The following is a 27,460-nucleotide window of genomic DNA, read 5'->3' on the forward strand; positions in this document are numbered from 1 at the left end:
CGGGTTTTCTGCAGCTGCTTCCACTTTCCCAACCTCTTTGTGCCACCCCGCCTTCTTAGTCCCTTCACACCCAACCTGCCCCTCCTATTGCGTTGACCCAGCCCCCTCGCATGCAGGCGCACACGAAGTTATGCCTGTTACCCTTCCTCTCTTGCAAAGGGATGTACTAAAACGAATGACAAGTCAGCCCATTGGAAGCAATGGGAGAGGCTGCACAGGCTGTGCAGCCTCTCCCATTGATTCCAATGGGCTGTGCAGCCTCTCCCATTGCTTCCAATGGGCTGTGCAGCCTCTCCCATTGCTTCCAAGGGGCTGACTTGTCATTCGTTTTAGTACTTCCCTCTTGCAACACCGGTTCCCTTTGAGAAATGGGCTGTGTAGCCTCTCCCATTGCTTCCAATGGCCTGACTTGTCATTCGTTTTAGTACATCCCTCTTGCAACACGGGTTCCCTTTGAGAAATGGGCTGTGCAGCCTCTCCCATTGCTTCCAATGGGCTGTGCAGCCTCTCCCATTGCTTCCAATGGGCTGACTTGTCATTCATTTTAGTACTTCCCTCTTGCAACACCGGTTCCCTTTGAGAAATGGGCTGTGCAGCCTCTCCCATTGCTTCCAATGGGCTGACTTGTCATTCATTTTAGTACTTCCCTCTTGCAACACCGGTTCCCTTTGAGAAATGGGCTGTGCAGCCTCTCCCATTGCTTCCAATGGGCTGACTTGTCATTCGTTTTAGTACATCCCTCTTGCAACACCGGTTCCCTTTGAGAAATGGGCTGTGCAGCCTCTCCCATTGCTTCCAATGGGCTGTGCAGCCTCTCCCATTGCTTCCAAGGGGCTGACTTGTCATTCGTTTTCGTACATCCCTCTTGCAACACCGGTTCCCTTTGAGAAATGGGGGGGGGAGTTTTATGCAAACTCTGGGAAAGGGTTACGGCAGGGGTGGGGAACGTCAGGCCCGGGGGCCGTATAAGGCCCGCGAAATCATTTGGTCTGGCCCTTTGTGGGTCCTGGCAGATCTCTAGCTCAGAAGGGTCTAAGACTGGCAATCCGCCCCCTCCCACGGAAAGAATGGCTTCTATTCAAGGCGGATGTGAGTTTGTTTTGCCAAGAAACGGAACCTTTTCCCACCTTGCAGAAGAGTAGTTAGTTACGGAGCTGCTAGGACCACCCAAGAAACTGTATTAACCCTTTCCCACTAGTTGGATGCCTGCCTGCTTGCCCGTGCCGGGGGTGGGGTCATCTGGGGCAGCTGCCTGCTTGGGGCTTGGTCGGCTAATTTTTAAGTTGATAATTTTGTATGGCCCGCGAATGATGTTATAAACACCCAAATGGCCCTTGGAGGAAAAAAGGTTCCCCACCCCTGGGTTACGGGCACCAACCTCCGCATGGCTTCAAGTTCTTGACCAGGCCTGGGCACGCCGCTCGCACATGCCCACTGAGGCTGGCGACTGGCCGGTTTCTGCCCCCGCGCCGGCAAGACCGCTGAAGCGGCATTGTTAAGTCCGCGTGGGGAGGACACACGAGGTCGAGACGGAGTTCCAACAACAACGCAGCTTTATTGATTTCAGCAATGAACAGTAAGGAACCGAGGAACCGTACAACCTGGCCCCGCTTCTATGCACCCCTGCCCCCCCCCCGGTGGCCGCTCCCCCCTGATCCGTGATAGGGGGGAAACAACCCCCAGGTCACCAATGGCATGACCTGGCTTAGGGCCAATGGGATGAGTTGGCTGTGGCCAATCATGCGAGCAGGGCTTAGGAGCCTTCGCCCAGGACTCAAGCTCCTGGGCTTCCTTCGCTATGGTCTTACTGATGCACATACATTACAGCAGTGGTTCCCAACCTTTTTTTGACCAGGGACCACTAGGACTTTTTTGTTCGGTGCAGGGACCCCAAGGCTCAAAATAAAAATTCCGGGGATTTGAAAATAAACTTGAATCGTAACTGTTAGTTAAACATTACACTTAGAATAATATTTGAATATATACATTTTTATAATAGAGAACTTTTAATTGAAAATATTAATTTATTATGGGTTGATAACTTTGTTTCGCGGACCTTAATTTAGTTCTCGCGGACCCCTGGGGGTGCACGGACCCCCGGTTGGGAACCAGTGCGTTACAGGCATTGCGCGGAGTGGGAGAGAAGCAGACGGAGAGACGGGAAAAGAACCAAGACAGACCGACCGACCGACCGAGGGGGGGGGGATGAGGGAGGGAGGGGTCGCCTCGACGTTTCCGGCTCCTTGCATTCAAGGCAGCAACTCCTCGCTCTGCGCTGACCCCCGAGAGGCCATAGGGCGACGCCCATGCAAGACCCAGCATTGCCCCTGGGACACGCCGGCCGCCGCGCCCAAAGCGCCCAAAGCGCTCGCCCTCGGGGACCCCTTCCAAGGGGGGGGGGGCGCCCACTTTGCCCTGCGACAGGTAGCGGCTCTGCGCCCGCCTCCCCCCCCCCCCGCCCGAGACGGAGCTGACGTGAGGAAGCAGCAGGTCCTCTGCCTGAAACGAAACCCACCCCAAGCCCCCCGGCTGGGCGGGAAGCAGGGGCGGCGCCCTCTCCCCCCCTCCCGCCGGGACCTCCGGCCTCAGGACCGTCTTGGCCCCCCCCCGGGGTCCTTCCGCCCGGCCAAGCGGCGCCAGAGCCGGGGCCGAGCCCCCAGCCCACCGACGGCGGCCGCCCTCCTCCGTCCGGCCCAGCCCAGCCACCGCCGCGGGGGAGCCGGGCGGGAGACGCGCCCCGCGCGCCCGGCCCCCGCGGGGGCTTTTCGGGCTGAGGAAGAGGCGAGGCTCTTTCCTGCCGGCGTGGGGGCGGGCAGCCGTCCGTCCAGCCCCGCAGGTGTGCCGCCGGCCGCCGCCTCGCCATCGCCGCAGCGAGCCCCAGCAGGAGCCAGCATCCCGGCGGCTGCGGCATCGGCGCCCCCACCTCGTCTCCACGCTGGGGGGGGGGGTGGGCGCGCGGCTGGGATTAGTCAGCAAGTAGTGTGTTGGACCCCCCCCTTTCCCTCCCTCATCCCCCCCCCCAAAAAAAATCCCACCCACTTGGCTTGGCCGGGAAAATGCAGCGCCCGTAACAAGACACAAAGAGAGAAAGAGGTGACGCCACCAGCCCGACCGCGGTTTGCTCTCCCCGCCACCCCCCCCCGCCCACCGCCCCCCGCCCACTCCCCCCGGCCTTTGTCGCCGCTTAAAGCCAGACAATGAGGCGGCGGGGAGCTGCCCTGGGCCGGCTGGCGGGGGGCGCGCAGCATTAGCCCGCGAGGGGCGCGGCGGGGGGGGGGGTGGGGGGCTCCCGGATGGTGCGGCGCGGAGGGGCTCCGGTGCCCCCGCGCGCGCCTCGCCCGCCGGAGCCGCTCCCGCCCTAGGATGCTGCGGCAGGTGTTGCACGGAGGGCTGAGGACGTCTCTCGGCCGCCTGGGCCACTTCGTCGCCCGCCACCCGGTCTTCTTCGCCTCGGCGCCCGTGCTCCTCTCCATCCTGCTGGGGGCCAGCTTCAGCCGGTACCGCGTGGAGGGGAGCGTCGAGCACCTGCTGGCCCCCAAGCACAGCCTGGCCAAGATCGAGCGGAGCCTGGTCGACAGCCTCTTCCCCCTCAACCGCTCCAAGCACCGTCTCTATTCCGACCTGCAGACCCCCGGCAGGTACGGCAGGGTCATCATCACCTCCTTCCTGAAGGCCAACATGCTGGACCAGCACCACACCGACCTGATCTTGAAGGTAAGGGGGAAACAAGGAGGTCCGTGGCAGACCGGGGTCAGCCCGAGGCTTTTTCTGCACCCTGATCCTTTCCGTTAACATCTCATTACCTGTGCTTTTAAATGTGTAAAGATGTAGCGACCGCGTTCCTATGTAGAGACTGGTGCGTTGTTAGCTACTCTCTGCTGGGGAATTTAGCTACCGAGTCACATCTCTGCAACAGTTGGGTTGGCTACTGGTTGCAGATCTGAACAGAGATTCCCTGTGGTTTGGGAAGGGAGGAAACTAGCACAAAGAGTGGGGGGGGGGGTTTGTGCAAGGGGGATGGCACTTTGGAAACCTTTCTCCCAGTATTCACATGTGTTTTTCCCCCTGTCTCTCACTCTTTTTGATACAAGTGGAGTCAATGACAACTAGTCCCCCCTCCCCCCGTTTGTACTTGAGTCTAAACTTCAAGACTGATCTAAGAGGATTTGTAAAAGTAACACTTCTGGGTTGTTCGTGACTTATTTTCTATCAAGGCAACAGGCAAGAAACTTGGATGTTTTGTTTGGTTACATAAAAGGAGCACCTTCCAATCATGCCTTTTTCAGAAGGTCAATTGCCATAATAATATTGCATTTTTTCAAATAAAAGGACAAAGCATTTTTAGAATGGGAATTGCAGTATAGATGTTTTCTATGTAACATAATGCTTGAAAATGCATTGGGTGGTACCTACCTGGGCCAAGATGCAGTTGTATAGAGGAAGTGCCACATATACCAACAGTGGCTGTCATAACTTGTCAAGAATTATTTCCAAATCTTTTTTTTTGTTGTTTAGCCTGTATTTCAATAATTGTGAATACAGGTTTGGGGCAAAACATGAAAAAGAGGTGCAGATTAGTGGAATGAGGATCAAGTTGAAAAGACAGGGGTAAAACAACTGCCTGACACATGAAAAAATGTTTTTAGAGGTGTGTCTACGAATGCATGCAGACACACACATATTTCAGCATTAAACACCTGCACTGCATGTTTACAGCGCTGTCTTTGGAAAATCCCAGACAATTACTTTTTGAAAACAGAAAATGTTGACAAGCCTTTAAAACAGGCTGTGAAGTAATCTTAAATGTTTTGACCTTTTGAGTCTCTCTCTTATTTTCAATGAGAAAATATAGATTCAGAGAAAGTCCTGCATATTCCACCAAAATACCTCGAACAAGCAATTTTAATTACTGATTAAAAAAAAACTTATTCCCAATGGAATGAGAATAATGTTTAATATTTACTGATCTAACAGTAATTTGTGTGTGTGTTTAACCCAGAAATGTCAACAAGCAGATGCCGTCTGTGTCCTCCCTGGAAAAATTACTAGCAAATAATAATAAAAAATCTCTAAAAATGTCAGTCCCTGTTTTTACATTCCCTCAGAAGCAGTCATAGGATTAAAATGGATTTTCTCCTGGTATGCCAGGTCTAGAAATCTTACTGAAATAGTAATGATTCACAAATGTGACTGAATCTTCTTTCCCAAGGAAAATTTGTACATACAATATCATGTCTTAGAACTACCAATGGCTTATTTCACTATCAGAGAGTTATAATTGCAGTTAATACAGAAAGAATATACATTTAATTTGGCCACAGAATGATTATTGTTCATTTAATGAGAAAATGTGATGCACCATTGCCATTTTGACACCATGGGCTCTTGCAGTTGTCTAGAAGTCATTAGGCGTACCAAATGCCTGTTGCCATATAATAGTCATCTGTTCTTTGTACAACAACCTCTGGTTTAATTACTTTTCTGTGGGACCAGTGCCATGCTCAGGTAAATGATGTGTGAGAATATCTTTGAAAGCCAGAACAGGTTGAGTTTAAACAAATAGAAAGGTTGTGATGTTGTACTGAGTAGCTGAGGAAGAGGAGGAAGAAGCACTGGTGAAGATACGCATGGAAACTGTCTTTAGATTATTACTATGTTCCACATTGTAGTTCTAGTAGAGGTTCTAGTTGATAAAGAGAAAGAATTAATTTTGGACTTCATATTCCATAGGCAGCTAGGCAAAGTACTGAGGAACTGATTTGTCATTTCTTCATCTACTCCCACACTTTTTTCTCTGTCCGTCTCTAAAAGATGGCCATAGTACCACTGACGTGAACTAGTCACTGAAGATATTGATCTGCCATAAGAGGTAGAGATTATGCCATCTACCCAACCTAGTAGGGAACCATGTGTACAGAATGTCTTTCCCACAGAGAAGTGTTTCCATTGGCTCTTCTTATTGTTATTAATTCTGGTAGTTGGTTTTCTGGTTTTGATGTGGTTTCCTGATGATAGGCCATGAGAGTGCGAGGCCATTTTTGCAATAGTGAATCATGCTTGGTAGAGATTTGCGGGCGGGGGGGAAACACAGCGAATGAACAAACTCAGCAATACTACATCAGCAGCTCCACCATCCCAGGGTGTATCTTACATCTGCTGCTCATTTTCTAATGCCAAGTGCTCCTTCATGTATACTGTATAGTTTGAGGAGAAAATTTGCTAACATGAGCCCTCGAGATTGAAGATGACTATACATCACAGACCTAGTTTGCAGACGGATGTTTTTTGCTTTTTTAAAATACATTTTCTGTGTTTCCTTCATCAAAATTCTGCAGTAATTGCCACAAGGTACATAAGTGAAGAGATTTTACTGCACTTTCTTTATTAATGAATTACTTGTTCATATCTTGGTTGACTTCACTGGGTTTTAAATTTTAGGGCAATGACATCACAGTGTGTCTTCCTGCCACTTGTGAGTATTTGGGAAGCTGCTACAGCTATTGCCTTGCAGTTGATCTCCTTTCTTGATGTATAAATTGTCAAATAAAAAACCCAGTCCCAAACCTACATCTGCCCAGTTCTTGCCGAAGTTTGGCAAGTGCTGCAGCGCTACCTTTTTCAGGACTTTTGAGGGATGACCTAAAAGTGAAATGAGGAGGGGTTTTGAGGAGGCTGATGATACATTAATTTAAAAATAGCAATCTGACTAGCAATCTGTTCTGTAGTACCCTAGTGGAAAGAGAGTGTGTGACTCTTATTTTGATGCAATAAAGTGGCCAGTAAAGCCAAAAATAACTAAAGAAAGAAAAATGTATATTTTATTCCAAAACATCTTGAAAATAATGGTATTATGAGGAATTTTGAATAGTGATTTGAGACTACTGAAACTGCTCTCTGAGGCAATTGGGGTGGGATGGGGTATTGGTCTTATTAACGCTTTGTGATTTGGAAAAAACGCTTAGTAAAGCTGCAGTGTTGTTTTTATGTTATGAGCATAACTGAAGTGATCTGCTAAATTTAAAGGAATCTGATGAGAGCACTTATTTGGGATCCCATATTTGACTTATCCTAATAAAATCCCTGATAGGGGAGGGAGAAGGAACTAAGATTGTAGACCTATGAGAAGATTATTTCCTTTTGGCTAGGATGAGAATATAAAAGAAAGCTAAAACTGTCTGTGAGTTGTGCAAAATGAAAGACTATAGTTTTCATTTCGATCCTGCTTCAATGTACAATTGACAAGCTAAATGGCTCCCTCCAATATCATGACATGGAGACAGACAGTGGTAAACCACCTCCGAACGTCTCGTGCCTTGAAAAGCCTACGGGGTCACCATAAGTCAGCTGTGACTTGACGGCAAAATAAAATTATCATGAGGCGCATACATGAAATTGGCAAGTCATACTTGCAGCAGTTTTCTACCTAAAGACAGGGCAATGGCTCACCGGGATGTTAGTGCCATCTCTCTTAGCTTTGAAGCCATAAGAAAGAGCATAAGTAACTAACTAAAATAACTAGGACTGGTGAGGAAAAAGAAAATACTAAAAATGGCTTTTCAAAAAAAATCAGTTACTAGCAATTCAGTGAGGGGAAACTGTCATACTTCCTTTACATCCTTAAAATACCTATGCAGAGGATTTAGTATATTTGCAGTGCAATTCTGAGAACACTTTCCTGAGAATAAGCCATACTGTGTGTATACTTGAGTCAGATTCTGAGTAGACCTGCTTAGGATAGCACCGTTAATATGTCTATCTGATTCTACTGGTTTATGGATTAGCTAGTACAGATTAATCCACTAACATTTTTAAATAGTAAACGACTGATTAAAATAATGAAAGAACTGATATGTGCATACATTCCAGCAGTGGGATGGAAAATTAGATTTTGCCTATGTTTGGATATAATCATCCAATTTATTTCGCAAGCAACATTTTTTTTGTTTCAGTGGAACTGGGACTGAAGTAGTTCTGACTTGGTTCTACTTCAGGTTTAGTAGCCACAACTAAACCAGCCAGTTTTGATTCAGATTGCATGAGAGAGTCTGTTATTCCCCAATATTCATATTCAAACAAGTAATATCTTTGTGATGATCTATCCTACTATTAACCTGCAGATATCAAGCAAGCTAGACAGAAAAGCCTGCACATGACTTTGGAGCATAGTGGGCAAGAGAACACATGGAAACAATATGCTGATCCTGGATTATTACATGATTTTAAAAGTATATTATTGCATACTTTAAAAAAATCCATCCTCTTTCACTTGCATGCCATCCACCTCTATGTAGCCACATTTCCCCTCTCTGGAAGGTTGAAGCTGTCTATGTCAGAGGCCCCTGCAACCTGCACTGCTTGAGATCCAACAAGCCTAACTACTACAAATACGGTGAGGCTATAAGGAAAATGTATGTGCTGACCTTTATGTGTCAAGTTGAGTTGCCAGTTGATCAGAAAGAAAACTTGCCTAGTTGGTTGTTGTTGTTTTTACTTTGGGGTCAGTTGTAGGAAGACATGGGCCATTATTTTTTCCTTCTCCCTCAGTGGTTTTTTAAAAAAATTATAGACCTGAGGTGAATAAACAGCTTTTTAAAATCTGTTTTTCACTTGATTGTGCCCTCTGGCTCACTCTGGCTACTGTGCCCAGGTGCCACAACTCTTTTTGATTTCAAGTTTAGGTCAAAGATTAGAATGAAAAGGATCCAGAGCAGTTGCTACAGAGCATGGTCAAGCACTGCGATTTGCCTCACCTTGCTGTCTGCCCAAGCTTGCTGCCTTAAAGTAACACATCTCCTTCTTGTCTTCTAACTTCCTGTCCTTGAAGAGGATGGAATAGCGGAGACTGAACAAACAGGATGAAATCCTTCCAAATACTGCTTGTGTATGCTCATATTCATTTTGGTTGGAGCCAGTGTGTGTAAGTTCAGTATCAGTGTATTTATTCTGTCCCTTATGTTCCTTTAGACATCATGCCAAATCCGATCCATTTGCTTTCATTTTTCATTTTCTCAGTACTCCTTGTTAGGTGCAGTGGCTTCCAGAGGGGCAGAGCAAGTGCTCTCACAATGCCTTGTCAGTTCAGATATTAGACCAAATAATGGCTAAGGAACTTAAACGATGGTTCAGCATTGCATTCAGATCAACATACTGTGGTTTATAATTGACTGGCCAATGGGAATTAGAAAACCATAACTGGAAATGGATTTGTAAACCATGGCTTGTGGTAGCTGTGGTTTAACATGCTGTCCGAACAGACACCCTACCACTAAGGATGTTCTTCCACCTTCAAAGGCATCTGCAACTAGAGTCAACAGTGCTGGGACACAGAAAATGAAAGCAGCCAAGTAGCTCCAAGCTGTCATGTGCATTATTGTTTGAAAACATAAACTGGACAAAGAATCATTTTGTATAAAGTCTCAACAGAACATAACTCTGAAACAGTAATCTTTTTTAAAGGTTCTGTTCTGGTTTGCATTCAAGAAAGAACAGCAGTAATATCAGAAAATTCAAAAATACCCCCATGTCTCCAAAGGTCTTACAAAATAAAAAAAGATCTTCAACTGGCTGTCAAAAAGCAAAGAGCGAGGAGTCTCGTTGAGCTTCTTGGGACAGAGAAACTTCCACAGTCTGAGCACAATGGCAAAAAATGTAAAATCTTGTATGCCCACTAACCCACAATGAGTTATTTTAGTTCAGTTTCTTTTTTATATTGTTTTACTCTGATCTGAAGATAATACTGTCTGAAGAATACTTCCTACTTAATTGTACTGCAGTTTCCTTTTCTAAATGGAAACAGGAATACTAGAAACAAAATCCATAAGTACTAAGAACAATAGTCTTTAGAGCCGCTTATTTAGGGGTATTTAGTGATATAAATAGGGTTTGCACCAATTTGCATTCCTTGAACTCGAGACTTGCTATTTGGGGGGAAGAAGGGACCCTCTTTTTCTGGAGCAGCAGAATGTTGCATAAGAGAAAATAGTGGTTTTTTAATTAAAATTTTTGTATATAAACAAACAAACATGTAATCACACATACATTCACACACTTTATACTCCTTCGGGGAGTCTATTTCATCTTACATCTCAAGATCTATAATGAATAATAAATTCCTTCAACTCTAGTTATTAAATTTTATATAATCTAATTTTGCTTCTAACAGTCTATCCCTTTTGTTGCACATAATCAAAGTAACCTTCCCATTTTCGTTGAAATTCATCAGTTGTTTTCTCTTTCATCAAACTAGTCAGTCTGGCCATCACCACAAATTCATCCATTTTCTGTTGCCACTTTTCCACATCTGGAATATCATCCTGTTTCCAAAATGTTGCCAGTACCAATCTGGCCGCCATTGTCATATAGCCAAATAGTTCTCCCAAGTTTCTGTCCAAATTATTGGGTTCAGTTCCTAATAGCATGATCTCTGGATTCAGTGGGAATCTAATTTTTAAAACTTTCTGCATTTCTTGATGTATTTGTATCCAAAATTTCTTAACTTTCTTACATGTCCACCACATATGAAAATGTTCCATCTTTTGTCTTTGCATTTCCAGCACCAACTATCATATGACTCATCCATTTTTTTAATGTCCATCGGTGTGATATACCACCTAAAAAATTGTTTGTACCAATTTTCACATAGATTGTTACTGGCCGTAAATTTAATAGATTTAGTCCGAAGTCTTTCCCGTTGTTGAAAAGTTATCTCTTTTTTAAAATTTTCCATCCATTTTACCATGCATGTCTTAACTTGTTCTTGTTCCGTTTCATTTTTAAGTAAAAGTTTGTAAATTTCCCCCAGGATACGATCTGATTCTTTACTAATTAATTCTTCAAATTCTGTGTTTTTCCTTATCCCGCCTTGTAATAATCAGTCCTGTCGTGCTTTCATAATCATTTGGTTATAAGTCAACCAATCAATATTTCTGTTCGTCTTAATCTCATTCCATGTTATTATATCTCCTTGTTCATTCAACATGTCTTGGTGTATAACCATATCTACTTTCTTCTTCGCGCCCTTAGACAAATATGCATCTGTGGGAGACATTATTCGTGGAGTTGTCAGACTCTGTTTTCTGTTTCTAAGCCATATCTTCATTAGTCCATCTTTAATAACATGTTTTTCTCCAAAAATTTCTTTGCTCTTAGCTTTCCATAAATAGTAATGAAATCCTTTAGTCCACATACCCTTCTCAATATTCAGAGTTGTTTGATCTGGTTTCTTTATCCACTCTTCTATCCATGCCAATCCAGCCGCTTGATAATAAAGCTTAGTATTTGGTAAAGCAAGTCCACCTCTTTTCTTCTCATCTTGTATAGTTCTGAAATTAATTCTTGGTTTAATCCCCTCCCAAACAAATTTGTTGATCTGTCTCTGCCATTCTTTCAATGTCTTATCTTCAATTTGAATTGGAAGCATTTGAAAAAGGAATAACAGCTTTGGTAATAAGTTCATCTTTACAGCTGCAATCCTTCCCATCCATGATAAATTAAGCTTAATCCATTTTATTAAATCTTGCTGTATTGTCAACCACAATTTAAGGTAATTGTCTTTTATTAATGTATGATTTTTCCCAGTAACATATATTCCAAGATATCTGACCGGATCTTCTGTTAGCGAGAGAGAAAATAGTTTTTGAAGTAAAGAATCTATAAGCATCCCCAAAGCACATAATTCCACCCCAAACACATTATTATATCTTTATATTCTATTGTAAATATCAAAAAGTGGGGGGGGGGGGAACTTGTGTCAAACTTCCTTACAGTTAGAGCAAGGAGGCAACAGAACATAAATGAAGATAAAAAATGTTTGTGTTTCCAGACTGGTATCCAAAGGGCTACTTACTGGATCAAAGAATATGAAAGAGTGGGAGGGAATGAGCTTGAGATATCTGTGGAATTGGGGAGTAGTAAGACCAGAAATGGTTGCTTTCCCAAAAAGAAATTAATTGAAGTGTCTTTGATGAAAGAGGGGATATACACAATAATCTATTTCCTGTTCCTTTTTTAAAAAGTTTGAATTAGGATTGCCAATCTCCAAGTGGAGCCTGGAGATCTCCCAACATTACAACTGATCTCCAGATGACAAACATCAGTTGCCCTGGAGAAAGTGGCTGCTTTGGAGGATGGGCTTTGTGGCATTATATCCTGCAGAGCTCCCTTCCCTTCTCAAACCGTCCCCTCCCCAGGCTCCACCCCCAAAATCTTCAGGAATTTCCCACCTTGGAGCTGGCAAAGCTCGAAAGGAATGAAACAGAAATTCAGGGGCACCTTAAAAACTAACATTTGTTCCAGCATGAACTTTTGTGAGTCAGAGCTCATTTCTTGAGTAGCATAAATGTTGTTAAACTTTAAGGTGCCCCTGGACTTCTCTTTTACTTTGTTATTGTAGACCAACATGACTACCTCTCTTGAATCTAGTTACAGGGAGGTGATTTAACCATGACTAAAGGTAGGCTAGCCTGATCTCGCCTGATCTCAGAAACCAAGTAGGGTCAGCTCTGACAAATATTTGGATAGGAGACCTCCGAGGAATACCAGGGTCGTGACATGGTGGCAGGCAATGGCAAATCACCCCTGAGCATCTCTTGCCTTGAAAACCCTATGGTGTCACCATAAGTCAGCTGTGACTTGCCGGGGGTGGGGGGAGAGACCTACATTCTTCAGGTGAGACTTCAGGCTTCTTTGTTCTTTGAATTACATATTCCTTCACTGAGTCTTTTCAACTGCTTTTGAACATCTTTGATAGAGCAATCCTAAGTGTGCTTTACTCAGGATCCTACTCAAGTCTACTCAGTGGAGAAAAATGCCTAAAGATTGCAATGTAAGTCAGACTTCACATATACATTATTATTTGCAAACATGTAAATAGAGAATTGGCCTTGGGTGTTCTGGTGTGCTCTTTGAAACGTTTAAAAGTACTCTTATTTACTAGATGTTGCAGTTCCTGGGCCTAATGGCTCCTCTTCAGCCATCCTGCCTGGACTTGCAGCTTCTTTTGTCTGGTTAAGACTATCTCACTTTTTCTCCACCTTTGTCCTCTAGCTGTAGCTTACAAGGACACGCTCACACAAAGTCTCCAGTTCTCTGCTGAGCTCTCTGGTAGGTAGGGTTACCAACTTCCAGGTGGTGACTGGAGATCTCCTGCTATTACAACTGATCTCCAGGCGAGAGAGAGAGTTCACCTTGAGAAAATGGCCACTTTGGAAGGTGGACTCTATGGCATTATATCCCATTGAAGCCCCTCCCCAAACCCTGCCCTCCTCAAGCTCCACCCCCAAAATCTCCAGGTATTTCCCCACCTGGAGCTCACAACTCTACTGGTAGGGGTGGTATGCCACTCAGTAAACAGATCATATATGTCAGTCGGTCAGTCATGTTTATTGTGCAGGGCCATAGGCCTTTACAATAAAGACAATATTGCAACAACTTAAAATGTATGTAAAACCATTAAAAGTCATAAGCTTAAAATACACCAATTTGGCTCCTTTTCTCATTCGATGGCTTTCTTTGCAGAAGGGTCAATGTCGGAAAGAAAGAAAATTAGTTTATTGGCATCAGACAATAAGTGGAAAAAATATTTGCCAGGAACTTATTCCGAGGCTCGATGTAGAGAGGGCAGGCCAGGATGTAATGGAGTAGATCTTCCACTGAGCTACCGCATATACTGATAAGTTGAGCCCAGTTTTTTCCCGAAAAACAACCGTGGGCATAGTTTGAAATTGCAGTGATGTGAGAGCTGCTCTAAGACTATAAGTTGTTATATCTACCAGATAAGAAGACCTAACATTATCTTTTTTATCATTTTATACCATGGGCCTGATTTCGTTTGGGCAATTAGATGGCTATCAATTAGAGCTTCTTCCTTGTAAATCCATTCCCGTAGGTCTAAATTATTCCCCGTGAGCCGGAGAACAGATCAGATATTGACAATTGTCAGCCTGTTTGACTGATGCCAAATATTGTCAAATATTCCTTGAATCAAAGTATTCTATTATATAGGGGACATCTTTTTTAATTCTATTATGGTGTCATAAGGCAGGAATGAGGGCTGCTCATCCCCTAGCCCTGCTGCAGCAAGGGCCAACCGAAGCAGCAGATCAAAGCTTCTCCTACTGGCCCACAGCTGTGATGAAAGAAGGCAAGGCCAAATGCCAGTGGCGCAGTGGGACAATGACGATGTATTGAATGACATTTTTTAAAGTCCCTACATCTTTTGCATGCAGATTTCTTTGGGGATCTGAAACATCATATAAAAGGAATGTGAATAAAATAATATTAAAACAATCAGAATTTTTAAGAACACTTAAGAAAAAACGTAAATGAATAGAAATGAGTGAAAATGTTACATAAGCTGAGAAATCCCAATAACTACGGATAGTATCAAATTGCAAAAAATAGAACATGTACACTGTAACAAAGCAATATAGAGCTTTGTCCCCCAAAAAGCACATAGTTAAGATCACACGGCCCCTGGGCATAAAGTATCAAAAATAATGTATGGATTTATGGTAGCAAGTTAACTAATTCATTTTTAGTTAGCATAAATACAAAACCTGATAATGATTAAAATATATTATCTCACTGTTCTACTAAAGATAATTCAACATCTTGTTGACTGGTCAAATCCTCAACCAAGGAATGTGATTCAGGTCTACCTTTCTGTGGTGTTCAGGAAATCCCGTCCCCAGACCCTGACAGACAATATGAGTATCTGCATTATAGCAGCTCTAGAAAAGTGTCTCTTGTTTGCTTGATGCAACAGCAATTATTCTTTCCTGTCCAAAATACTGTCCTAGTCAGCTAGCTATGCTTATAATCCTCTTTAAGTGAAATAACGTATGTAAATAAGCAATAGTCTTTTCTGGATGTTGTAGTAAATCCTACTGCATAAATATTTAGGACTTAATTATATTTTGTAGGGATTCATAGCCACACCTCAGATCCTACTAAAAGAAGGTAAATTTTGATAGAAGTGCTTCAATAATCTATCTCACCATTAACGTAATACCTTTTGTTATGCTCAGTTCATATCACAAATAGTATGAAAGTTTTCCAGTTTCTTCTTTAGGCTGATGATTAAGTACAAAAAGGGTGGAAGGGAGGGAGATGTTTCTGGCATGATGGGAAATCCCTCAGATCTGCAGATCCATGGATGTCTGCAGAGGGAAAGGGGGCGCTTGCCCCCCTCCCCCCATCCTCAATTTACTAATCTACATCAGGTAGGGTTGCCAGGTCCCTCTTCGCTACCAGTAGGAGGTTTTTGGGGTGGATCCTGAGGAGGGTGGGGTTTGGGGAGGGGAGGGACTTCAATGCCATAGAGTCCAATTGCCAAAGCGGCCATTTTGTCCAGGTGAACTGATCTCTGTCGGCTGCAGATCAGTTGTAATAGCAGGAGATCACTAGTTAGTACCTGGAGGTTATACACAAAATAGTGTGCTGTTACAATAATGAGCAAAATAGAAAGGAATATAACAGCTGCGCAGACCACAAAGAAACACAATTCTTAAATGCTACACTTTACTGATAATATATCCCTACTAATACATAAATTTACAAGGCATTCATAGAGCAAAGTATCTCCACTGAAGTGTGGAGCGAGTCTGCGAATTCACGAATCTACTAACTGTATGATTGAGCTCTGCCAGTGTCTGCATTCCATCGGACTTTGAGCCAAGCTGAGTTGTTTTTCAATATTCCCCGTTCCACTTGCATCTGATTTATATATGTTTGGGGATACTTTGCTCTATGAATGCCTTGTAAATTTCTGTAGTAGTAGGGATATATTATCAGTAAAGTGTAGCAATTAAGAACTGTGCTTGTTTGTGGTCTGTGCAGCTGTTATATTCCTTTCTGTTTTGCTCAGTACCTGGAGGTTGGCAACCCTAACATCAGGTGATCTGCAGTTATAATTAATAGATCTTCCCTCTGCCCTAGAATTATTTCTGCTGGCACCCTAGTGCAGATTATCTTAAAATGGCATACAGGATATTTTTGCATACTTAATTACATGATATACCGGTAGTTCTTTTAAAAAAAGTTTTATTTTTATTGTATGATAAAGGGATACAAAAGGAAAAAGGGAAAGGGAAAAAATAGAAATATCTAACATACCATTAACAAGCTAAAAATTAACAGTTTCAATGCAGATCAAACAAGTAGCATTACTTTGCATTTCAATGTCTGGGCAAATTATACAAGTAGCCTAATCGGTGAATGGTTGTTTATTATCCCCACGCGCTACATTGTTGTCTAAATATAAAGTTAAAACTACATTGCTGCCACTAAATATTATCTAGACTCTTGCTTAGTTTATTAATCATGAGCCTCAACATACTTATAAAATAATTCCCATTTCTCATGATGCTGCTCAAAGGTCATAACACTGCTTGCGTTTATCATATTGGTCATTTTTGCCATAATAGTATATTACATTAGTTTATCTTTCCATTCTTCTGTGTTTGGAAGGAGCGATTTCTTCCATTTCCTTGCTAAAACCACCCACGCAGCAGTAGTAGCATATTTGAATAAATCCTTGAGTTGTGAAGGCAGTTGTGATGGTATGATGCCTAACAGCATGTTGTTAGCATCAAGGGGAAAATTTTGCTGGAAAATCTTTTGGCATTCCTGATGAATGCTTCTCCTATACATCTGTAATCTCTGACAGGTCCACCATACGTGATAAAAAGAGCCGTCTGATACATTATATACTTCTGGGTGCAAAACAGATTTCAAGTTTCCACTAAGGGCTGCTGGGAAAGTGAAGCAGAAAACTGTTTTTCTCATTTTGGAAGTATAAAAGCCAGCAGTAATTGGGATCTGTCTCAAACTAGATGATTTTATAGTGAACTACTTTAGTAAATTTATCGTTAAACGCCTGAAATCTTGAGTCACGCATTGGAAATGGTAGGTAGGGCCTGGAGTTCTCCCACATATGCAACTGATCTCCAGATTACAGAGATCAATTCCCCTGGGGGATAAAAACGGCAGCTTTGGATGGCAGACTCTGTGATATAACAACCCTGCTGAGCTCCCTCCCCTCCCCAAATGCCACATCCCCCTGGCTCTGCCCCAAAATCTCTATAAATTTCCCAACCCAGAGTTGGCAGCCCTAGCTGGCAACCATATTTGGCTTAGAAATCATGAGACTTTTGAAGATGTTGTTTTGAAATTTGAGGTGAGGCATCATCAGCAGTTATCCCTGTTTCTCCATTTTGACAGAACCAGGTGAAGCGTGAAAGTTCTCAGTGAGTGCCTGGCACCACTGCTGGAGCAGATGCAGGTGAACAGACTGAAGCTGTGTCTACATAAGACTAGGATGCTGATAGTGGGAGGCCCAATTAACCTGGGTTTAAGAGGGGGTTTCCTGTTTTGAATAGGCTTGCACATTTCATGAAGAATTAGTTGTGCAGAATTCTTTCTAAAACCCAAGCATGCATATTATTTTTCCGTTCAAAGATCACTCATGTACAAAATGCCAAACATTAAGGAGTTAAGTGAAATTCAATATACATTTTATGAGATTTGCTATGAATACCTGAGAGCTATCTCTGATAGAGGAGATGTTTAATGCTAAACATCTTATTTCCCATTAGAAATGATGACATGGACCAAAGTTTTCATTAAAATGAGATGTGTGCAATTGCAACCAGTGGCAATCTGCATTGCAAAAGAGGTATTATTGTGGCAATTTCAGCATGCGAGTGTGATCTGAATTTCAGGTCTGCTGTAATACAGCTTGAAGTTAAATCTTGCCCTGGGAATGGAACTCAAATATGTAACAAGAGTGAAGTTATCCTCTCTGCTGTGTTAGTTCATAGCAGCTCCTATCTGGACCACTTCCTGTATGGGTGAGTACAGGAAAAGGCAAATACCAAGTCAGAGAACAGGTGAACATGACCTACTAGTTCTTTTATCCAGGAAACAAGAGCAGGTTTCCTAGATGCTTAGACCAGCATGCAGTGCTTGGGCCTATTAGTGAAAAATGGCTTCTTTGGTATTTGAATTTCCTCCTCTGTCATGAACTGGGTGGTGGTACAAGGGCCAAATGTACCTCCAGCCTAATGTCTCTTCAGCTACCAGTTGAAGACGTGCTGCAGGCTCAAGTTCTGACACGTCCTCAGATGGAAGATATAGGGCCTTCCCAATCTGGATACAAGCAAAACATTGAGTCAGTATTGGAAGAGTCAAGGAGGGTTCTAGTGTGTTAGTATGATGTCAATATTTGGCATAACATACATAGAATAATGGCTTCAGACATGGCCTTGCAGGACCCTGCTTCAACTACCTGCTCATTGCAGAAACTCCAAGCTAGAGTATCTCCAACAAATGGGTGAGCAGCCACTCCTCAAAGACTTTCCAGCAAGAGAGAACTCATAGTTCCTCTATAAACTCAGTTTTATATTGCCTAGAGTTTTCTCTTTAAAATATTTTTTCTTCAAAAATATAAAATGGTTGCAGTGAGGCATGCTTTAAATGTTGAACACTGCTAGAAAAAGGAACAGTTTCTACTCCAATGGCTCTGAGCATCAGCCCTTGGCTGTTGTATGCATGTTTTTAGAATTGTGCTGCAACCATTCTCTCACACTTAATTTACTTCAAAAATATTGTCAGTTATGTTGAATAAGAGCATAACTGAAATGGCCATGGAAGGAGGTGGATTTCTTCAGAAAAAAGTAATGGAAGACAGGAGAAACAGCTAGCACTCCTGAGCATGCTCTTTGGGTGCCACTGTGTGGAACATGGGAGATCCAAAATCAGATTCCTGACATCTTTAATTGTAATTAATTAAAAGCAGTTGTGGATTGAGTGTGGTATGAATTAGATTGGGATCTTGATGCTGGAGGAAGCAAGATCATTTTCATGATCTAAATTTGAAACACTTACTTGCCCTAATAGGAAAAACTTACAGGTATAGCTATATGTTCTTCCAAGTGGTAAATAACTTGGGGAAATGAATTAAAATTCAGAAACTATGTGAGGTAAACTACTAATTCCCCTTCATCAGCATCCTCACCCAACTCATACACACGGATATCCCTTAAAGCTGCTTTTAATTATGTATGTTAAGTGCCGTGTAGTAGCTTCTGACTTATGGCAACCCTATGAATTAATGATCCCCCAAATGTCCTATCATTACCAACCTTGCTCAGGTCTTGCAAACTGGAGGTCGTGGCTTCCTTTATTGAGTCAGTCCATATTCACAATCAGTCCAAATTGCAGAGGTTAATTTTATATGTATGTCCACTAAGGGACGAAGTTGGTTCAGAAGCTTCAGTTGGTGTAAATGCTGCAACAAGGTGGATGATGGCCTCACACAATAGGGAATACATGTTCCCCAGTGCTGAAAGAACTGCAGTGTCTGCCACTTTGCTTCTAGGCACAATTCAAAGAGCTAGCTTTTTCCTTTAAAGTCCTCAACAACATGGTAATATGGGACTTAAAGGATCGCTTTCATCTATTTGAATCTGACTGGCAACTTAGATCTTGGAAGCCCTACATCATCTTCTGAAGTAAGCTGGGTGGCCACTGGTGACTCTGTAGTGGCACCTAGGCTGTGCTGTGGAATAACTCTGCAGTCATTCACAAGCCCATTTCATGTGTGGAGTTTTAGGCACCAAGTTAAAATGTTTCTGATCACCAAGGTCATGGTTATGGTTGAGGGTTTTCTTTAACCGGGCAGAGGTTTCGGCTGGGCCAAAACCTCCTTGGGAGGCAGCATTGCTGCGTTGCCTCCTAAGCCCGTCACAGGCATTCTGCTCAGGAATGCACTGTTAGAAATTGTTAAGGCGGATAGGTGAACCATAAATCTTTTCAGTAAATGAATAATGTAAAACCATTGTTAGGATCATTTATGGTTTTGTTGCTTTTGGGATTCCACCTGTTAGTCGAAGGACCTTGTTTTTTATTTTTTTTTAAAACTAGCCAGTTGTTAGTTACTTGACTAACAATCATCTTGAACTCTAGGGCAGAATCACAAAAATAGATTTGTTTTTGAACTAGCTTTTCTAATTTTGCCTTGGTATGTATGCCACTGGAACTGACATTTGCAACATTTCCCCTCTCAAAGCTCTAAGGAGAAAATATTTCTTTCTAATGAGAGAACTTGAGGTTCTCTAATAACTACGCTCCTATAATGGCATGTCTGCAGATGGCTCAGACTTTGTAAAGAAAAAAGGCCACCCGTCGTAAGTGATTTTAACCCTACCTGCATAAAGCATCCTTTCTAGTTCTCACAGGATGCTCTTTGTCCTTGGCCTCAAAGTCAATCTATAAACAACAGAGGATAAAATTTATTGCTGTGTGACAGTATCACAAGTGTCAGCCTGTCATATCGTCAATGTTTCTCTCTCTCTCTTTTTTTTGTCAGATTACTCAGTCTGCTAAAACAAAATACATCCATTACGCTAATTTTATGGGGAGAGCTATTTATTGCCACATGTCTGGTGACACAGCATAATTCAGAGGAACAATGTACCACATTTCTCTACAAAGTAACACATATCGAGATCTGAAAACAGTACAGAGGAAACACACACACATACATACACATTTTTAAGTGAACTAGGAACAGGCAAGCTGCAAATGTTGTGTAAAGCATAGGCAATATTTTATCATCCTTCTCTGCTACTCAAATTAGCCTGAGATAGTTTTCTACAAACCTAGCTTTAGTAAGAGATTGGTCCTAATCCTAGAGCCCCTAGTCCCAGGATTCAAATTTAGCAACAGCATATATTTTCAGTTCCAAGGCTCATTTCTTGGATATGTGAAGCAGTGATTAAAATCCTATATTGAAAACTTGGGTCAAGTTGACTGAAGATGTGGAAAACATTGATAAAACATATATGTCAGTCTTCTATAACTTCATGCAACTCCATGTCTTACTTAATAAGGTCTATTTCCCTGCGATAAACAATGCCTCACTGCATTCCAATTCATTTTGGTGAGGTTATGGAGTCATTTTTACCCACAGTTGTGTTGAATAGTGTAGTGAAATGAGTATATAAATTGAAATTAACAAAATTGGGTTTTTCCCCCCAAAATTAAATTTGTCCTTGGTGTTTTTGCTCCAGTTCTTTTCCTGTACTGCCAAAGGGAAATAATTAATTGAAGTGTAGAGAGTTTATTTTCTTTGCAGCAGTTGTCATGTTAAATGAAAACCCCAAAGCTTAAAAAAAAATTTATTTACTTTATCATGGTCTATTTGATACCCATATCATATTAGTAGAGTACATTTTTGTTTGCATGAGAGAAGAGAACATCTTTAAGAATGTGCAGAGTGCGTTTTCCTGACCACAGATACGTGCATACAGCATAATTATTTTTAATGAATGTTGGATGTCTGACAACAGGTACAACCCAAGATCTAGGTTAAAGGGGAGGATTTTCTCTTTCGAGGACATCTAAGTGTCATGGAAATCACTGAGGGTCTTTCTGTTGTTCAGAGGAAAGTTAGATTAGTTTAACTCTTTCTGCGATTCAGGCCCACTTTTCATGGAAGATTTTGATGCTCTCTTGCCGCAGAGCAAAAAAAAAAGCGATTTAAATTTATTTTTCAAGGGCGCGATTTAAATTCAGGTTTTTATATCACCATCAATGCAGAAGTAGTTTTGGTTTTTCATGGGAACAAAGCAAGCAGTATTCTACAACGGTTTGGTCTGTCCCCTTCTGAAAAGCTCATGGTTTATGCCCGCCCCCAACTCCGCCCAGTAGATTACCCAGAGCAGTTCACCTCTGTGGACACAGCCCCAGCCAAAAAAAACACCAGTCCCTCCGGTTTCCTTATATAACTTTTCTATTTACCATGCTCCCCGTTCCCCCCCCCCGTACTTGGCCACGCCCCCCGTTTCCCAGACTCTGACAGAAGGTCATCATTGTGCCCCCCCCCCAATAGAGCTCCGGCCATCCATTGCCAGGAACTTCCATCCAGATAGAGAAGGGAGACCCAGAGCAGACTGGCTGCCCCTCTTCAGAAGGGTGACGGGAGTTTTGGCTTTGATTTGCTGCTCTCAGGATGCCCCCCCAACACACACACACACAGGATTGCACCGGCAGGAGAGAGATCCAGAGCAGACTGGCTGCCCTTCTTCAGAAGGGTGACGGGAGTTTTGGCTTGGATTTGCAGGAGGGAGATCTGTCCTGCCTTGGAGGGAGGCTGTCCCCCGGGCTTGAAACTCTCCCAGCCAATCGCCGTTCACAGGGCAGGAGAAATTAGCCAACATGGGCGGGGACAATTGGTCCGAACCCAGGAACGTTTTTCATGGAGCGAAAAAAAAATGCTTAGCAACCACAAAGAACGAACCAACACAGGTTTGAGAAGACGCGGAGTTGACGCGGTTTTTCTGCTAAAACTTGAAGCGTTCATGAAAAATCAAAAATTTGCAGCAGGGCAAAACGAAGGCGAAACCGTGCCAAACCTCCATGAAAAAATGACCTCAGAGTTTGCTTGGAAACCTTCAGATTTAACCATAGAATTTTCTCTTTGTTTTTGTTGGGCAGGTCTCTTAGTTTTAGTCTTTTACTTTTCAGCCATAGGTTTGATTATAGCACCATGAGGGCAAGAAGAAGGTTACTAGGGCTTCAAGGAGTATATAACTATGCAAAGGAATGTTCCTAACCTTTCATGACAGGGAATGTAATTTGTGTACTTAAAAGGAGCAACATAGACTTTAATATACTCTATGGCACAATCCCAATTTCCCAGATGGTTCCACTTTGTACATTATATTCGGGCAAAGAGAGACCTGGTAACCCTAATTTTAATTAATATATATGGGGGTCAGGCAGGCAAGCTAGCAATTTTCTCTGGGAAAGCTCTAAGGTTGCCACGCCACTTTAGGTTGCCAGGGATGGGGACTGGAGTGCCAGAATCACACCAGCGCACTGACAGTGAAAACCGCAAGTAACATCATGGGACACTCTAGGTTTTGCAAAAATTCTGTGGTTTTCACTGGGAATTATGTCAGGATGCCAGCGCAATGCTGGTGTGTGCCCTCATTCAGCCCCCTCATTTCCTCCTGCTGGTGCTTCAGGTGCTAGTGGTCAACAAACAGGATTGCTGGGAGGCCTCCCACTATAGTGAAAACCCTGGCAGTTCTAAGAAGTTAATTTGCAAGTCAGGGTTATGAGTCTTTCCACCTTGCTCCAGCTGAAGACAATGCTGCCAACTGGCTTCAGCCTCCTCTTTCGGAGAATATGAAGGAAAGGATGGTTAGCTGTGACAACTGCTGAAACTGAAGATAACAAAGCAAGAAAACAGGAGCAGGCAATTCTCCACCCCCACTAGCTCCATTCCCTGGAGCCAAGTTGGATAGCAAGTGCTATTCCAATCCTATAAACTACAGCAACTTCTGTGCTCTAAACTTGTTTTTTCAAAAAGAGCTATTAAAATATTCATTGGCAAGGCTGCGTGATAAAGGCTGTAGAAATATTGCATGTTTCCCTCCCAAATCCATATTAATCTGCGTCAGTTAATTATCCCCGAGTGCACTTCCAGTTACAGATAGCCGTTAGTGTCACCATCTAGTTGTTGAAAGATAAATGAGAAAGAATTGGATGGAAACTTGGTAAATTGAATGCTTGATAAAAATTGTCTGGCCTGAGGTGGGTTTTAGATGGTGTCTGTAACCCAGGCTGTATTAAAACACACTGGGGACCTATTTTGGGAGCTCACGTATTTTGGAGTCACTAGTCATGCTTTCTTTCTGTTAGCTTTCACAGCCTGAAGCAGACACACTAATGCAAAATCCCCCTGCCACTGCAACAACACACAGCTCTCCTCATTCCCGTCTACTTGAAATCCTTTGCAGTATCAACAACCTTCTACTTCTCAGGCTGTTATTACTACGTATTCTTACTGATGAATTGACCACTGATCTCCCCCATACTAAGCCCTGAGAGCAGCAACTTTTTATAAGGAGCCCAGTGGAAAGAGCTGAATGGCCTCACTTTCCATCTGGAGAAGCTCACAGAATTCTGTATCACAGCGGCCACTCCAATTTAAACAGATACATAGGGGTAGTTCTAGGAGGAAAGCATCCCGTAACATTTTAGCTGAGAGGACTCTCACTAGCTTTAGCCCCATGTCTTTTTGGGAGTCACCTGTGTCACTTGTCTTTAAAAACAAAACAAAATTAGGTGTATACAGAACATTCAAAATCAGTGTGTATGGAGGTTTTCTAAGAAAGGTTGGTTCTAGTGGGTGGGTGTAGGTTTTTCCTTCACAGAATGGAGCCACAGGTCTGAATCCACAGAAGAAAACTAAAGGGCACTTAAGAAGGAGCAGTAATTTTTACTATTAGCTCCTCCTACTGCAGCTTCCCACTATGTTGTTCCTGATGATCCACTGATCGCTAGGAACATAATGGGGCGCGGGGGGGGGGGCTCAGTAGGCTGAGAATCAGAGAAAATTGCTGCCCCTTCTTAAGAAAAGGGCATGTGAGTTTTCTTATCTGCCTGGTTGAATATAAGCCAAAAGCTCTAATATCCCTGTCCCGTCTACTATTTAATCCAAAAGTATGACTGTAATGAAGGTTTGATTATTTTGCTTAATGGTTAATCTAAGCCTCTGTAATGTCAGCTGATGATTCCCATGACCAAAACTGGAAGAAAGTTTAAGCCAAACTTTGGCAATAGTTGTGGCTGGAGTGCTGTGAGTCCAAATGGTAATGCATATTTATGCCAATCTATCATGACAAGACATAGTTCTTCAAAGGGCTATTTTATTAAGCTTACTGAAAATGCAATCCAAAGTAACATCAAGTTAACCCAGCAAGTACATGACTAAAATAGTGGTTGGCAGCTAGACAGGACCAATAGGCTATTTGAGCTTAAAGCCCTTGACCACATTCTGCCTAAGATGAAAGGGAAATGGGGGCAATGCAGCTCCTGTTTTTGTAAGCTTGTCTCTTTTTCCAAATCTAGGAGAGGGCACTAGGGCTAAAAGTCTCCTTTTAATCACTGCTCTCCAGAAGAGCATAGATGATTGGTGCGCCAATTTTTGAATAGATTTGGCCCTTGTGCTTCTTGTTGGGCAATGTGAAGTTTCTCTTCCTAAAAAGAAGAAGAAGAGGCTTTGGATGGCAGTAATAGCAATCGTCTCACACAGGGAGAGAGGGTTTGATTTGTAACAGGTCTGAAAAATATCTCGGGTATTTTAAAGAAAACCTTGTTCATGTTTACTGCCTGTTTCAGGACAGGAAGGAAAGTGTGTGTCATTCTGGCAACTTGCAATGTTGTTCAATCCACACTGCTGCAGTGTTTTAGTGAGATTGCAGTGTTCTTGTGTCTAAAGTTATTTATATTGAGAAAGATCCTAAATTATGAGCAATGACTAAGCAGTGCCAGCCGCTTCCTCCCCCTTTTTGTGTCTAAGAGTTCCTTGTGCAGATTATACTTTTATCTTCTCTTCTGAGCTTTTTTTTAAAAAATCACTGTTTGTTGATCAAAATTATATGGGGAAAAACATAAAACAGGCCAGGCTGCTTCGCTGCACCATTTTCAAATCCAGCATTCCCATTTAACAATTCTCTGTCGATTAAGTGTGCACTAATGCTGCCCCAATTAAGCATCTTTCACTGTCATTAAACTAAAAAGTTTCCCAGGGAATTCTTTTAATATGCTGTGTCTAAATGAATGAGCCCCGTTGTGCAGAGTGGTAAGCTGCACTACTGCAGTCAAAAGCTCTGCTCATGACCTGAGTTTGATCCCAACGGAAGTCGGGTTCAGGTAGCTGGCTCAAGGTTGACTCAGCCTTCCATCCTTCCAAGGTCGGTGAAATGAGTACCCAGCTTGCTGGGGGTAAAGGGAAGATGACTGGGGAAGGCACTGGCAAACCACCCCGTAAACAAAGTCTGCCTAGGAAACGTCGGGATATGACGTCACCTCATGGGTCAGGAATGACCTGGTGCTTGCACAGGGGACCTTTACCTTAATGAATTAGTATGTAATATAGTAACTCACATTTATAGCACCTTTCATGTTTTGTAACAGACAAAGAAACAGCCATCGAAATTAATTCCTTTAAAAATGAATTATTGAGACTGAAATAATGAAGGGGAATTGATTTTTTTGCAGCTGTTCACAATGGGAAGACTTGGGGTGGGGGTGGGGTGCAGAGATAACCCTTCAGGTCTAAAATCTGCCAGGCCTTTTCTCATCATTATGAGTCAGCGGGTGTTGGCAGCCATTAACAATGGGAGTTCTACCATTCTGCCATAATAGGCAACTTCATAGAGCTGCAAACATTTACAAAGAGAAAGAAGCAGTAACCACTGATGCACCTAGGGTGGCCACCTGTTCATTTTTCACCTGAACAATTTTGAAAATGAAGATCTGTCCAGTTTAAGCCCTGCTACTTTAAATCCAGGAATGTCTTGAGAAGGATTTATGCCTGTGCGCCTTGGCACTACTTAGAAGCCCTGGGGAGAAGAGAGAAAGATGGCTGGGGGCGGGGAGCAGGTTGATTAGTGCCCCACTCAACCTGCCGCAAGTGTTCATGCTGCTCCATTTGCCGACATAGATCAGTGGTCAGAGAGAGAGAATGGTAGACTATGCCAGTAGAAAACAGAACAAAGAAACTGCCCCAAACAATCCATTCTTTCCCTGGCCATGTTTAATTTGCCTTCAGAAACAATTACGAACATAAGAGGAACACTGAGGGATTGTGCTTAAGTCTACTTGGTTCTGCATTTTTTAGCCAAAACTGGCCAGCCAGTTGCCTGCCTCTTAGGGTTGCCTTCTCCAGGTTGGGAAATACCTGGAGATTTTGGGGATGTAGCCTGAGGAGAATGGAATTTGGAGAGGGGAGGGACTTCAGTACCATAGAGTCCAATTGCCAAAGCGGCCATTTTCTCCAGGGTAACTGATCTCTGTTGCAAACCTGGAGGTTGGCAACCCTACTATCTCTGGAAGATTAGCAACAAGGCATGAAGGCCACAGCCCTTATCTGGGTTTAGGGTTGCCAAGTGCCCGGTGGTGGCGGGTAAGATCCCGCCAATCCACTGGGCTGCCCGCTGACCAGCTGAGGGCCGGCAGGCAATGCGGGCATGCGTGCACACATGTCACTTCCAGGTTTACCCTGAAGCGATGTGGACACTCTGGCAACCTCGGCTAAAACTCTATGGAAACCATAGAGTTTCAGCCGAGATCGCTAGAGCGTCCGCGTCGCTTCCGGGTAAACCCAGAAATGATATAGGTGCATTGCGTGGGGTGCGTGCGCATGCTGCGCCAGGCACACGTGTGCACATTGTGCACCACGGCCGCAGCCCTTCAAAGCTCCCGCCAGTGGAGCTAAGGGGCCTGGCAAGCCTATCTGGGTTCCAGGCATGTGGCATTCAGAGGCCTACAGACTTGGGGGTTCCATTTAGATACCATGGCTAATCCCTGTTGATGCCCTCTGTAAAATTGTCTCATACTTTTTAAAGGGGTCTGCTATGTGCTACTGTATGTAAAGCTCATGAAA

General features: G+C 43.2%; 1 protein-coding gene across 2 annotated transcripts in view; it reads left to right on the plus strand.

Annotated features, from left to right (window-relative positions):
* Positions 1 to 3,363: 3,363 nt before the first annotated feature.
* PTCHD1 (patched domain containing 1) overlaps positions 3,364 to 27,460 on the plus strand; it is a 72,171-nt gene continuing 48,074 nt past the window's right edge. The window contains exons 1-2 of one of the 2 annotated variants that reach the window (XM_056861842.1): positions 3,364 to 3,689; positions 26,800 to 26,825. In XM_056861842.1, coding sequence (XP_056717820.1) covers positions 3,364 to 3,689; positions 26,800 to 26,825 — 352 coding nt within the window. Of the gene's footprint in view, positions 3,715 to 26,799; positions 26,826 to 27,460 lie in introns of both variants that reach the window. The other variant, XM_056861841.1, reaches the window with a different exon arrangement.

This window comes from Euleptes europaea, chromosome 16 (genome assembly GCF_029931775.1).
Source record: "Euleptes europaea isolate rEulEur1 chromosome 16, rEulEur1.hap1, whole genome shotgun sequence".
NCBI classification, from domain to species: domain Eukaryota; kingdom Metazoa; phylum Chordata; class Lepidosauria; order Squamata; family Sphaerodactylidae; genus Euleptes; species Euleptes europaea.